At 42.0% G+C, this 14,853-nt stretch overlaps 1 protein-coding gene and 1 long non-coding RNA gene across 2 annotated transcripts in view; both read right to left on the bottom strand.

Annotated features, from left to right (window-relative positions):
• Positions 1-14,853, bottom strand: part of LOC146710838 (uncharacterized) — a 47,828-nt gene that overhangs the window by 13,378 nt on the left and 19,597 nt on the right. The window lies entirely within an intron of this gene.
• foxd7 (forkhead box D7) lies at positions 8,140-9,671 on the bottom strand. Its single transcript, XM_085455383.1, has one exon. It carries the CDS (start codon positions 9,369-9,371, stop codon positions 8,400-8,402), a length of 972 nt encoding a protein of 323 aa, XP_085311509.1. The 5' UTR covers positions 9,372-9,671; the 3' UTR covers positions 8,140-8,399.

Here is a 14,853-nt window from a genome sequence, read left to right as displayed (position 1 = left end):
CTTAAGTGTTTAAACACGCGGGTAATGACGTGCTGTTGTGGAAGTGAAAAACCATGTGGGATAAAAAAAGAAAAACATCCATGTGGGCTTTTTCCCCCAAGGAGAGCGCGAACCACCGAGGACGGGATGAGAGCGAGGAAGGCCCTGTTAATCAAAATGAATGAGCACCTCTCAGGGCGCTTGTGTCGACGAGGCCGTGGAAGAGCTCTCAGCCCCCTTCGCTCTGGGAAAGTAGAGCACTGGGTGTAAAGAGAGATCCAGACACTGTGACCAACACAGCTAGTGGCCAACCAAACTCGTACTTCCTGTTTGCATGACCTTCCAGCGTCATGTAGACAGTAGGTCAGAATAAAAAAATATATTTTATTTATTTATTCTTTTAGAGTTGTTAAGCAGTTTAGACAAATCTGGATATTTTTCCCCCAGCTGTTTATTTTAATACTTGCATCTTTTTCAGCCATATACTACTTTTAGCTTTTTCTTCATTTATCTGCTTTCAGCTTTAAAATTGAACAACTTGGAGATAAAAGCTATTTTATGTTATTATTTTTAGCTAGCTGTCTCAAAATCTTTGTTAGCTTATCAATACCTTTACCAAAACAATTTTTTCAAATCATAACTTCTATTTATTTTTTTTAAATTATCAAAGCTGCTCATTTGCAGAAATGCGACTATAGCATCTTCTGATATTGAAAAGTACCATTGATCCAAATGAAATATTGATAAAGCCGGCCACTTAATTCACTTAATTAGTTTACTGGTTACAAATGTCAGTGCTTTGCAATAACTGGATTCCAAAAGTGTTGGTACTGTGCTGATGGAATCAAATCAAATCAAATAAATCATCACAGTCCCTGTTGCTTTTACAAACAATAGATGTCAACATTAGCTTAGCAAAGCAATTTTAAACAGAGGGGAAAATATGTTTGCTTTATCCAATAGTAACAAAAGTCAGCTCACCAAATATTACATATGGTGTTCCTTAAGTGAATGTAAAAACATTTAAAACACAAACTGGGGATTTAGTTTACTGTTTGCAGTCGTTACCTTAAGCTAAGTTAGCTAGCTGCTGGTGATAGCTTTAGCTTGGACAAATGAGAATGGTGCATTTCGTTTACCCAAGAACAAAAATGTTAACAAACATACTAGCAAACATGCCAAAATTTTATAAAAGAAAGACAATTATTGAGTCAAATAACTATTTAAATGTCTAATTATAACAGGAAACTATTTATGTTGGCTTGTCTTCGGCTGACTGAAGAGAAGTCAACTTGGAGGAAGCTCGTCAGAGTTTAATAACCTAAGACTGCCAAATATTAAAAATGATTTTGAGTTAATTAAGTACATCTTGGTAAGACGAGCCACAGCTGCAGAGAGCTTGGATAGCAATGAAGAAAATTGTTGTTACTGAGAAAATAAAAGTGGCTTGATCACAGGTCCTTGAGGTGCTCCAAACTGAACTGCTTCCTGCTGACCATCATACAGAGCTAAACCAGAATACGGCTCGTCATTAAATTGCCATTAGTAAGAAGCAACCATTTCTGCTTTCATAGATAGCATTTTTGCAGCAGAGAATCAGCTGTAGCTGTTTTTAATCGAAAGGAATTTAAGACAAGACAAAATAAACACAAGTGAAGTATGAGCTACAGTTTTTTAGCCAAGATAGTACGACAAAAAAATATGAGCAAAAAGGAAATCGCATTAACTTGGAATAAAAGAGGAGACATTAAAGTCGTCATTTCATTAAAAGAGCCATAATTATTGGTGGCTACAGCTTACATAACCCTACAGTTATTATTGCATAGCAGCCTTCAGCCTTTTGAGGATTATCATGTTTTTGCTGTTTTTCCCTTTTTAGCTGATTGAATTTAGGCCCTCTCTGTCTCCTCTCCCTACTGTTGCTCCTACCGCGTTTCACAGAATGCCTTCAACTCAGCAGCTTTTTCAAATTTGGGGCTTGCGACACTCAGCCAAAAGCCGCAAATTACCCCCCTCTAGCAGCAGCGAATTAGGAACAATTTTGTGTTAGCTATAAAAAAGCGAGGGAGAGAGAGAGAAGTGAGGGGAAAATATAGCTTACACCAGGGACCACCAACAGAGGCAACATGGGATGAGCGGCTCGTCGGCCGACAGTTTGGGTGGCAGGGCGGTGCTAGAAAGCAGCCTCAGTGATCTTCAGAGCAATCAATCCTATCATATCACATCTACATAGTACGGCACAACATCCATTACCAAACACAAAGGCCTGAATTAGTGGATTTATGTTGCTGTTACAGGATGTTTGCAGGCCTGTGAATTGGCTTTACAGTTCCCTGAGCACACAGAGACCTGCAGCAATGACACTGACAGCCTCACAGCACCTTACGGCACCTTACAGCCTTATTCACTCCAGGGACACCGAAGGGGAAAGGATCCATATGAGGTGACAATTCACCGCCTGGAATTTTCATTCTCCCTTTCGAAGAGGGTGGGATTTTTGATTTCCCTCCACTATGCGGTTGGTCTTCAACTCAGGGCATTAATGTAAAAAGGGGGTCTTTTTCTTGTTTCTTACAAAGCGTGAGGTTTGGCATGCCCACTTAATCTGCTTCCCTTGAGCCAATCCATGTTTTTCCCATTCTGGCACCCTTTTCTACTCCCTTTTAAAATCCATTTCCAAGTTGTAATATGCCACTGCAGACGTTATTGAAGGGAGGAAAAACCAAATGTAATGGGGGAGAGCGGTATAGAGAAAAAGAGCAGACGGAGAGGGAGAAAGAGAGGTTTCCAACTATTAACTGGCTAGCGTACCCTGCTCTTCATAGCGATGCCTGGTGTGGAAGGCAGACCACTTTGTCTTCCACGGAGATCAGACGGAGCGGGCGGGCTGCAGCCAGGTTGGGGTTACTGACTCTCATTAGGTTTACACCGACCACCGGGACTCTGACTGCGCAACTGTAACATGAGCCTGCACGGTTATAACCTGACCCCTCTCTGACACACCTTAGCCCTGATGTTAATTGTGCTTCCTGCTCCCTTTTTTTGATTAAATGACACCGAGTCTTTAAGTCTTTGTTTGTACGGCTAATGGCTCTCATTTAGTGCAGTAAGTGGTTCAGGGGCTGTTGTGGGTGACATCACACTGATCTGAGGCCTGTAAAGGGTGAGCGTTTCTCGTGGTAAGCTGACTTCTACCTGCAGCGCATACCTCACACGCTGACGCCAAGCCGGCACGTGTTGCTTCAGACACACACCAAAAAAAAAAAACATTGGAGAGGGTAATGCCAAGCTGCATGGGCAGGGCAAGGGCATGAGGCCGCCAGCTGGGGAACAGAAGGGCACCAGGAAGGTTGAGAGCAGCACAGGAGGGAGCAAGGCCAAGACCGAGTGCCACCCAGTGAAGCACAGATCGAGTGCTTTGCAGATTTTTTTGGTTTTTTTGAGAACAGATGTGGTAAAAAAGAAAAAGAACGATCTATGTACTGTATAATCCTGAACGCAACTGTGGATTTTCTCAAGATGCCTAATGGGGCAGTGCATTTCCTCCAGATTTTGGCTGACGGAGACAAGCCGAGGTCTGAGGGTAGGAAGAGAATATCTCAGAGGTTTAACATACTTTGGTTTATTTGGAAGTTATTAAACTACAGCGTCCGAGTTTAGCAAGTAACCTAAAGTATTTGAATAAGTCTGTGCTTCAAGGGATCGTTCACTTGCTGTTTGTTTTTCTACCTCTGTGTTTCTCCATCCTTTCCTCTTCTCATTCTGATTTTTATTGTCCCGCCACCCCCCTCGACTCACCCACCCCCAGCTGTAGATCTTTTACTCTTTATTTTCTCCCACTCCCTGTGAGCGCGTGGCTGAGGTGTGAGATCATTCTCCTTCTGGGTGGCTTTCCTGCTATATGTCACTGTCATCTGTTGGCACTGAGGCTCGAGGGGGGGTCCCTTTTCCAAAAACACACCGCACTCCGCTTCACCACCCTGAGCATAATAAATTCTTGGGCACGAGACTGGAGAGGGGTGTACCAGCGGAGCAGTGCGTTTTACTGGGCTTGGCTGGGTAACACAAAGACCGGTGAAAGAGAGAGAGAGAGAAAAGGCAGCAAAAGAAGGGTGGAAGATTTATAATTGAATAACTCCCTGAAGCAGGGCAGCGGGGATTGGCCCTGCCAGGAAAAGCAAACGCCAAGGAGCGAGCAAGGCCCGTGGAAGTCAGCCATTAAAGTGAGAGGAGAGAAAACCTCAGCTGTGATCCGCTTCAGCAGAAAGGTGTGAGATTTACTAATGATAACTGAAAAACCACAGCACCTAGTAGCCATTCTGTTCACCCCACTCTGAATCTGCACGAAAGAAAAAAACAAAACTCAAAACACCCCAGTGAAATAACACAAATCACTGACCACTTTATCTGCAACAGTGGATCTACCCGACGCAGAGTTTACATGGCTACGGGGGTAACATTTCCCAAATTAGGTCAATTTGAGCTCATATTTACACTAAAACAAGCGACCCTTGGAAAGAACTCGCACAAGATGAAGGGCACGTTTTGATCCGGCGATCTGACAGAAATATGAAATATAACACTAACGTCGGTTCAACGTGTTCATCCATAGTGAAATTAACCCACTGCAGCCCAAATTCGGACACTTTCTTAACCCACGACTCGTAGGCAGCCTCTTAATAAAGACGCTTATTAAAAGAAACAGCACAGTGTAGGGCAAGAAAAATATTCAAGGGGAATTTATTTCAAATTACGCATTTCAAACAACACAGTCGCATTGTTTTTCCTGTCCTGGCTGAACTCGCAGGGGCTGTCCCAGAATGCACCGCTCACCCCGCTTTCGCTGTGTGGAAGGAGAAGAAGCGAAGGCAGCGAGGCGGGGTGCTCCGCCAATGAGTTTATCTTGCCTGTTTGGCTTGGCGTTTGAGAGCGGAGAACGAAAGCAGGGTACGGCCATGCTGTCAGGCATGAATGGAGTTCTGACCGAATCGACTCACTTTTCCCAGAGAAGCGAGCTCCGCATCAGATACGAGCCGAGATAGCTCCCGACTGGTCATCGGCGTGGAACTGAGCGGAAACTCCTCTGCAGCTGGTGCGACAAGGCACGCAACCACTGACACGCTGTCACATAGCTGCACATCCACTTATGTGATGAATCATCTTAATATGACACTGATTTAAGTTCTCTGTGGTCCCGTTTAGAGTGCGAAACTCAATCCCCTTGTTTCATAACTCAGAATGACTTTGCAGATTGTATTTAACTCTGAGGTGACCTTATAAAAAGACAGAAAAGAGAGAGAGAAAGGTCTGGCTGAAAGTGGGAAAATCTTGCTGTTAATGATTGAAAAAAAAGAGGTATTACTCGTAGCACGAGTGAAGACTTAATAAAACATGTCACACTTAATGACGCACAAAGGGGAAAAAAGGAGAGTAAAAAAGACTTTAAGCACTGCACTGGCAACTTTTACCTCCCTCAGTATGGAAAACCGATGTGTGTGCACATGAGTATGAGCCCGGGGTGTCTGAATTGCTTATTTTATCAGGTGCACTGGTGCTCTCCCTCCAAAAAAAAGAAAAAGAAAAAAGAAAGTAAAAGACCCTGACTCTTTCTTCCTGGCTGCCAATCAGTCTCTGTGACAGCGTTTGTCTGCTTCACTTTTCTGTTTGGCTCCCCACCAGCAGAACAAGCTTGTTATAAGAAAATGATTTCATGGGGTTATTAGCGTTTCTGTGCCTTAGTCATACCTACAGGAAAAGAATGAGTGTGCGCACACATTCGGGCAGTAAATAAATAAAACTAGAGTAAGAGTAAAAAGGTTTGCACATCCACCCTGGAGCCTGAAGAAGATCCTTTTATGAATGAAGCGCTCCCTTTACAAAAACAGTGTAAGCATTCAATTATTATGCTGGAGCTACTTATGGTTCAGACTACATTTTAGTTCCCTTATCCTTGTAGTCATATAACAATAGAGTTCAGTGAACATACTAAGCATGCGTGTGGCTGTTTATAAGCTGCATCAGTACCTTCTGTGCGAAACAAAAGTGCATAATAAAGACCCTGTGTTAGCACTTTTGAAGAGTCACCACACTCTAGTAGAGCACAGCACTATTAGAAGCAAAGCACAGATGCTGACTAAAAGTATATATGTGCAGCTGCACGTTTAGCTTTCCAATCAGATAAGTTCTAATAGCAAAAGAGGGCCCCGGTGCATGATAGGAATCTTATGACGGATTAGCTGAACCACAGCTCTTGCCACACTGTTTAAGATTAGCACCAGAAATATTAGACATTTGGTTATAAGAGGAAAAAAAGACAGAAAGAAAAAGCAAAAAACAAAACCTCAGTACAGATTGAATTAAATCTGATCATCCCAAAATGGTAAGACATTTCCTGAATGGAGTGCAGAGAAAGAGGAAGACATGCAGCACAAGCATGTGCTCTTCCTTTAGGAGTGGGCAGCTTAACAGCTCGCCATCAGGTAACAATCTTTTTATTTGTTTCAGTCCCTCGCTGGGTGCCAAAGCCTGCTAAAGGACTAAGTGTGTGGTGCGATCCATCAGCCCCGTCCAAGAGCTTCAGCGTGGTAATCCATCTAAAGCAGAGTCAGAATAGAATTAAATAAATACTTCCATGCTCTGCAACCCCCGAATTATTTTACTACTGTCATTCTCACTACGAGGCAGTGCCGCGTGCACTTAAATGAAAAGGAAAGGGGAAAATAAATCAGATAATTTGAAATAGCAGAAAATGAGCAGAAATACATATTTTTAGATTTATTCTGTGTACGCGCAGATTGAATCACAGCGTTTCTGCTCAAGCAGAAAGACTGATATATTTATTTTAGCCTCAGATTGGGGTTGATTTAATCAGACTGGGTTTACCTGAGATTTAAAGATTGGAAGATAAATTGGGAATGGAAAAGAAATAATTGGAAAAAAACACAACATTAAAAATAGAGTGATATCTGATTGATATATTTTCTTATTGTGAAACCTGTGAGGTGGAGGATTGTTTTTAGGGGCATTGCTTAAAACGCAGGCAGAATTTATTTATTTCTGTTATTTTTAAAACAGAATTTAAATAAAGTTACTTCTTTAAAACTGTCTAATACTCAAATCGGATTTTTAAAAGTTTTTTTTCTTTAATGTTTCTAAGTAAGACGACAAAACCATGATTATAAAAAGGAAAAAACATAAACTGAATTGAGGAATGTTTGGGAAAACCTCCTGTGTGGAAACTCTGGTCAGTAAATGAGCAGAAAGCCTTTATGAATATCTGACATGAAAATGTGTTGCACACATTTTCTGTGTGTGGTCCTGCAAAATAAGCCAATTATTATTGGCATGTATGTTTTCAGCGTTATGGCTATAAAAACGACACACACACACACACACACACACACACACACACACACACACACACACACACACACACACACACACACACACACACACACACCGTAGCTTGTATAAATATTATTTATACATATTTATACATATAAATATAAGCTATGCGCTTAGTCTTACTTTAAAAGCTTGGTGTGATTAGAACCTTTCTTATTTCTCTATTAAAGCGCATTAAAAACGAGGCCATCCAAAGTGCCTTTGACCTCGACCCGCCTGTTATTTATTTTAACATCATGTTGCTTTTCTCCATCACTTTGAAAAATAATGACATTTCTTATTTAACAAGCCACTGTTCCTTTTAAATATTACATCAGATTATTAAATAAATAATAAAAGATCTTGGAGACCCATAATTAGAAAAAAAAATCCCAAAATTACGAGTGTTACCTTCGCTTGTATTTGATCAGTTATTTAAAGCAGAAGAGAGTCACGTGTTTAAAATGAGAGCGTGTAAGACATAAGGCTAAAAAAGACTGCGCACTGATTTAATGTAGGTCAATTTGACTGCTTACTTTCTCTGCCCCTCTGAACATTACTATGAATAATTTGAATTTAGATAAAAATGAAACCGAGGAATATAAAACCCTTTAAACCCAGAGATAAAAATAATAACAGGTATAACAGCTGTTAGCAAACAAAACCGTGCACGCACATTTAAATGATTTCAAAAAGCATGATTCCTGACATGCATGTGTGCAAAATACAAATTAACGCAAGGTTTAAATACTCAGCTTTATTTCTTTACAGAAAAAAGACGTAAAGGAAACTCGTCATTTAAATATTTAAACAAAAGATGATAATTCATGATCAGGTTTTTTTTTAAAGGGCGTCTGTTGTTTTTGCCATGAAGTTGGGGAGATCGAGGAAAAGTTTTGAGCATTTCTGCAACATTCTTGTAAAAAAACAAAAACAGATCCATCCAATTTCCACTGCAAGCATCTGCTCCAAATGTCTCCGTTTACCTGAGAAAATACAAATTAAAGTCCGCTTTAAGGAGAGGGGAGTGGGGGGGATTATTCATCGTTGGTGTGGATGTGTTTGGCCAGGTCGCCGATGCCACGCTGAGTCTGTAGTTTCTGGTACTCCTGGTGTAAACTGAGGAAGTGCGGAGAAGCCGCCGGGTGGAAGAGCGCGGGGGAGACGTATGCGGCGCTGGAGGTCAGAGGAGAGGAATACGCTGTGCACTGTGCCGGCGAGAAAGCGTCGATGCCCGGCTGAGACTGAAGGAAAGCTTTGGCTGACAGGGCGCTGCGCGAGAAGAAGCTGGAGAGAGCCGGCAGGATACTGCTCACAGGTGGGATGGTGGCGGGGCCGCACTGCGAAGGCGCGTGGTGATGGAGGTAGGGGTAAATCTCCAGACTTGGCAGCTGCAGGGCCGCCGTGCCGAGCCCGTAGGCGCTGTGTGGAAAGCCGTGGAGCGCGCTGGGCTCCAGGTGCTGTTCTTTGAGCGGGTCGAAGCGAAAATGCTGCCGCTTGAAGCGTTTCCTCCGCCGCAGGAAGCTCCCGTTCTCAAACATGTCGGAGGAGTTGGGATCCAGCGTCCAGTAGTTGCCCTTCCCGGGGTTCCCGGGCTCTCTTGGCATCTTTACAAAACAGTCATTGAGCGAAAGATTGTGTCTGATAGAGTTTTGCCAGGCGGGGAATTTCTCCCGGTAATAAACGAAGCGGTGGCTGATAAAGTCACATATCTCGCTGAGGGTGAGCCGCTTTTTTGGGCTCTGAAGGATGGCCATGGTTATCAGAGCGATGTATGAGTATGGGGGCTTCACCGACGCGGGACCTTTGGTTTTAGGAGCAGGGAGACACGCCGGCGCAGGGCTGAAGGTCTCCCTGTCTTTACTCTGGCTGCTGGACGTCTCCGTGCCGTCTTCGTGCTCGCTTCGCGACTCATCCAAAGGTAAAAGCTGCTCCTCTGCGCTGTCTTTGAGTCCTTCCCCCACCACGTCGATAACAATATCCTCCATGATTTCCAAACCTAATATCATAGTAGATATCCGCGGTTTTAAAGCCACCTGGCAACAGGTGGGAGAGCGAGAGCTCTTCTTTCAAAGGCGACGAAAAGATTTTTATGCACGGCCCATCTCCATTCACAAATACACGATCCGAGAGAAGTCCACTTCCTACTTCAGATTCTCCAAACCGCAAAGCATCTACGCTGATATCCTTTTATTTTCACAACTTTTAGCGCAAAAAAAGCGGCCAGGACTGGCTGTGCGTAAAAGTGCGTGCGTCCTCGGAGATGTCCAGCACCATCTGTAAACTCTCCAGCTTTCCTGCTGGTCGGGTGCTTGTGATGTCACGTCGAGGCACGAGGGAAAGGTTCCTGACCAATGAAAACCGCGCAAAGGCGCAAAGACCAAAGAGGCCTATACCAGCCATCCAGCCAGTGCACTCTCATCATCAGCACATCAGTGCCAAGTCCACGCGGACACATCAGAGATCCATCGAGGAAATCAGAGGAAAGATTGTTTGGAGCGGAATAATAAAGTTTCCACGGAAAATTAATTTCACAATAATTGCGTAAAACATTGGCAACTATATATAAAAATGCAACAAGTAAGAGTGTTTTTTATACACCAGAAAACGTTAATTGGAGAAAAGTGTGACGCGTGACCTTTTCACGGCTATAAGTTAAAATCACAATTTTGTATCGCAAAATATTAAAGTTTGAGTATGTTCTTCGCCACTAGAAGCAGTCTTTAATAAACTCTGTATGGAACCTAATGAGATTTGACTCAAAATACAAAGAATTTAAAATATTTTTTATTTGTATTTTTTTTTCCACTCTTCGTTTTATTTTCCAACTAAAACAGGAAAAGCGATCAAATCTAAAGCACGGTGGTGATGGAAAGTCAGTTTACACCAAAATGACACATTTATATTTCCGAATCTGCCGGCTGACGCCTTGGAGGGAGGATATCAGATTATAATTTAAAGTGTGAGAGGGAAAATCCCCAAACACTTCTCTACGCGAGGCGAGGACTTAAACCCTAATCCCTCTCGAAGTCTCCTGCAGCCGCACTTTATGCACACTTGACTCACAATTACACGTTTTCAGACGTACAACACTGGAATGACTGCTTTTGGGCAGCTGTGAAAATAATAATTTGTTGCCTTGCATGAGCGCCTTCCTTGAATAAACCGATAAGAAGAGACTATGCGCCCTTTATATCTCATATCTTATTTTATTTATTTATGTACGTATATCTATTTTATTCTGAATTTTATTCTGAATTCTTTCGTTTCTCTCAGGGACATATTGCTAGATGTGACCACGTGTGAAATGCAGGGAGAAACAATATTTGATGTGCAGTCTGCGTAATCTGCTGGGCGAAACTCTACACCGCCTGCTCTCCATTTGAACACCTATAAGTCCGTCATAACCTCGCCAGATTATCCTCTTTAATAATGCGCAGCTGAACGCAGACTGGTAATATTGGGATGAAAGTAATAGATTTTCACTTCGCTCAGACATAAAAGAGAAGTGTGGAGAGGAGGGCGCTCTCGGTATTGTTGGGAGGCCTCTGGTTGTTTGTGTTTAATGATGGAGCCCTTTGTTGGGGATTCCCACATTTCCTGCCTCTAATCGTATTGATACCCCGGGGCAGAGGGGAGGCGCGGGGGGAGAAAGAGAGAGACCGGGTCCGGACTGGGTGGGCTATACGGTACCAGCAAAGCTGCAGATGATTTCCCAAATTCATCACGCATGTCTTCACATTGGAAACAGGCCCGAGCGCAATGTGTGGTTTCAATAAGGCGAGAGCGTCAAATCACTACAAAAGCTGAAGGTAGGCCACTCTCAGGGCGGCACGGTTCCCGAGCTTGCACGCGCTGAAGTCACTTATTGGGGGACCGACGGTGGAGGAGACGCTGTCAGATGAACTCAGGTGGCGATGAATGAGTCCCGATGTTACAGTGACAAATATGGCCTCCGCTTTTCTTTTCTTTCTTTATTATAAATTAATGTTATTATTTCTGGTAATTGTTTTGTAAGGGTCACCAAAAAAGCTATGCAACATTAAACCCGGGGCCCCCTCTATGAAGCCTTTCTTCTTTTCTTTATGATAAAACGCGTAAAATCTGGGAATCAACAAGGCCTTTTTAAAAAATTAAATTACAACCCTGCTATCTAACAAAAACGCCCATTGTACAGATTTTATTTGTCTGTATCGCAGATGAGAAAGTGGGAGACTGAACAGACTCCGAAGGGCCGGTGTAATAACATCATTTGGCAGGAGCTGTGCCGGCGTGGGGGGGGGGGGGGGGGGGGGGGTCTCACTGGATCTTTCTTGAACACTGCAAGTACGCGCAGGCCAGAAACTGGGTTATGAAACTGTTGCGGGCTCCTTCAGTTAAAATGTTTTCTTATCTCAGTGAAAGCTTCGAGCACTTCACATGATTCAGGGAGTGATAAACCCCCCCCCCCCCCCCTCCCAAAAAAACCAACCTCCGAGCGTGTTTTTCATTGGAAGAGGTTGAAACTGCTTCAAAGAGCTGAGGTTGTTTTCTCACAATGCCCCCCTCTCTCATCTTGATTCCCTTAAAATCTTGGCAGGGCAGTGAACATAATATAACGTGTAATTTAAGGTATCATGAATCATAACTGGATGAAGAGAGAAAAAGAGAGAAGAAGAAGAGAAAAAAACAGATGTGCTGAGCCAAACACACATCTGATACACACACATACGCACGCTCACACCGTTTAGGGGAGGGCGAGATGTGTAAATTTCACGAGCTGAACTGGTCATTAACACAATATTTACGGGCTGACAAACAGCTCTGTAGCATGCAGGCGGTGATGCAACCTGTTCCCTGCATCTCGTTATCTCAACGCGCTCTTGTCCCTTCAGCCACTCTGCTCAGTGACTGGATCCGTTTACAATGAATGGCACAAGCTATCAGTTACAAGACAGTGGTGCTCTGACTAAGTGCTGACATCTTGTGGTGCAAAAGGGGTAAACTCTTTAGCTACAGGTCATCGACATAATTAGAGAACACAGCCTACAGGAACATAGCAGAAAGAGGGACCCCGCAGACCTCAAAAATGGGGTGGCACACAATCATTTAAATGTGCACGGAGCTCCTGCCTCCATAAACACGGAGCTATAGCTTAAAGCTAGAGGCAGCAATCTAATGAAGATATAATCTGGTGAAAATGTGTTTTAAAAGTATGAAAAATACTTTGAAAAATAATTCCTTCCCGCTGTCGCCAAGTACTTGCCCATAGGGAAGTTGTTTGATTATTGGGGGTCCTTTGTAATATTGCAGGGTCCTTACTAAAACATTAGCAAATTGGTTGTGATTTGGTGCTATATAATTAAAATTGCTTAGAATTGAACTGAACTGTATTGTCAGTGTCTCTGTTTTAGCGCCACAATAGATTGGTGACAGCTGGGATGTGATCCAGACCCCCATCAGGGACCTCGAATTGGATAAGTGGAAGAAAATGGATGGGCATGAGTGTCCTCATAAACACACACCTGTTGTTCTCACTCTCGCTCGTTCTCTCCTGTTGCCCTCTGCTCCTCAGGGGGTTTTCTGTGTCTGTTGGAAGTTGATCATCTCTTGCACTCCTACCTCTCTTCATCTTTTCACACAGACTACTGAATTCTACCAATAATGTCACTCTTTTGTGGTGATAAATAAATATAAGAGGTACTTTCAACTGTCCCCTTAATGCCCGAGGGATTGTCACGGCAGATGGATCCGCATGTTTGATTTGGCACGGCTTTTATGCTGACACAACCCCCCCATTTATCTGGGTCTGTGACCCCACTGAGGTTGAGCTTGTGTCTCCTCCTGAAATTGAACCATGGCTAACCACAGAAGCACCAATAAAATCAATCATAAAATATATATACAATATAATAAAGCTATAACTGTATGAATAGATTGTGTATTTGAGTTCTAGTTAAAGAAAAAAAGCTTTGAGTGTTTAGTTAGAGTAGAGAGCAACTAAGTCCATTTAGCATTTACCAACCCTAGAACTGTGTCCTGAATGTCTGTTGGACATTATGCATCACATTAACCACAATACTGTTAAAAGTATGCAGTCCTATGGATGGAAACTCTGCATTCACTCTTCAAATGTTTTCCTGAATTGCTCTGACTTGAATGAATACTCTGTAGAGTTCCACTCAATTATATTTTAAAGAGAAACACAAACCCAGCCCGTCTCTGTGCTGTATGAGCAGACTCTTCAAAGGCTTACCTTTTTTCTACTTTAGAGGTCTAAGTCATCATTAACTCTCGCTCTGAACCCAGTTTCCCTAAAAACACCCTGAGACAGAACAGCGATCAACAAATTTAACTGAACTAGTGGTAACATTTTATAATACAGCCAGGAGGTAAAAGTGTAATCAACCCTGTAATTAAATGGAATTTCAGTGTATTTTATTTGAAATTAATTATATTTAGCTACAAATACTTAAAGAATACAGAGGTAACTGGGCAGTTTTTACAGAAAACAAATGAATAATTATAGTGTAAGTAAAGTACTGCAAAAATAATTTTAGGTAGTGTGCAATTTTATGGTAATTTCTTCCAGAAAAACAAGCAATATTTCCCTATTTTATATCACAAATATACTTTTTGGGTCACAGGATGTATTATTGGAGCCGATTAATTTTGTCTCTTTATGTTTTTTTCTTTTCTTTTTGCAGATTTGTTTAATATGCATTGTCTTGATTTGCTCGATGATGTTTTATTATTCAATTATCCTTTTATTTGATCAATGTAAATGTGATAAGGACTGTTCTGCCTTACCGACTTCCAAAAATAAATAAATAAATTATGTAAAGATTTGCAGGCCTATGTGACCTTATCATGATGGAGCCAAGTCTAACTTTTTTTTCCTTTCACAATAAACTGTTTGAACATAACTGTGAAAAAAAGTAGAGGTAAGCAGTGTCTGTGAAATACCTGGAAGTTAGATAAGATAAGCCACTCCACATGGGCTGCGCCCTTAACAGCGTATTTAAAATGGGGAGATATTGCTTGTTTTTGCTTTTTGTACTTAAAATTACTTAAAGACTACTTTAATTAACCTACAGTATATTTGCAAATATAATTTCTTTGTTTCCTGTAAAATTCTGACTTGTTACCCCCTTATTCTGGTGGACCTGTCTTTAAGTATTTGTATGTAAATAATAATAAATTATAATATCAAATAAAATACATTGAAATTCCATTTAATTACAGAGAAGTTACAGCTTTTAGCTTATTATAAAGTGTTGTCAGATTGATACAGTTAAAACTGAGTCTCTCACTACAATGAAAAGCCAAAAACAGCTGCTGCCATTAGCAAACTGATTTGTAGCGAGCTCAACACCTCATTAAAACAATTTACTGGCTTCAGTAACAATAAAACCTCCTTTGATTTTCTGAGCTTTTATGGCATCCAGCTTCTGTAACTTTACAGTTTGGAAGTTATGCACACAGATCTCTATGTACATCAGTTTTTTTTGA

This window comes from Copadichromis virginalis, linkage group LG4 (genome assembly GCF_057382275.1).
Source record: "Copadichromis virginalis isolate Kocher_CV1m ecotype Utaka linkage group LG4, C_Virginalis_male_GT1.1, whole genome shotgun sequence".
NCBI classification, from domain to species: Eukaryota; Metazoa; Chordata; class Actinopteri; order Cichliformes; family Cichlidae; genus Copadichromis; species Copadichromis virginalis.
Note: the sequence above shows the minus strand (reverse complement) of the source record. Positions and strands in the feature narration are given on the sequence as shown.

What these genes read in the sequence shown, in the direction of transcription:
- foxd7 (XM_085455383.1), bottom strand. Translation starts at nt 9,371, where the DNA reads ATGATATTAGGTTTGGAAATCATGGAGGATATTGTTATCGACGTGGTG.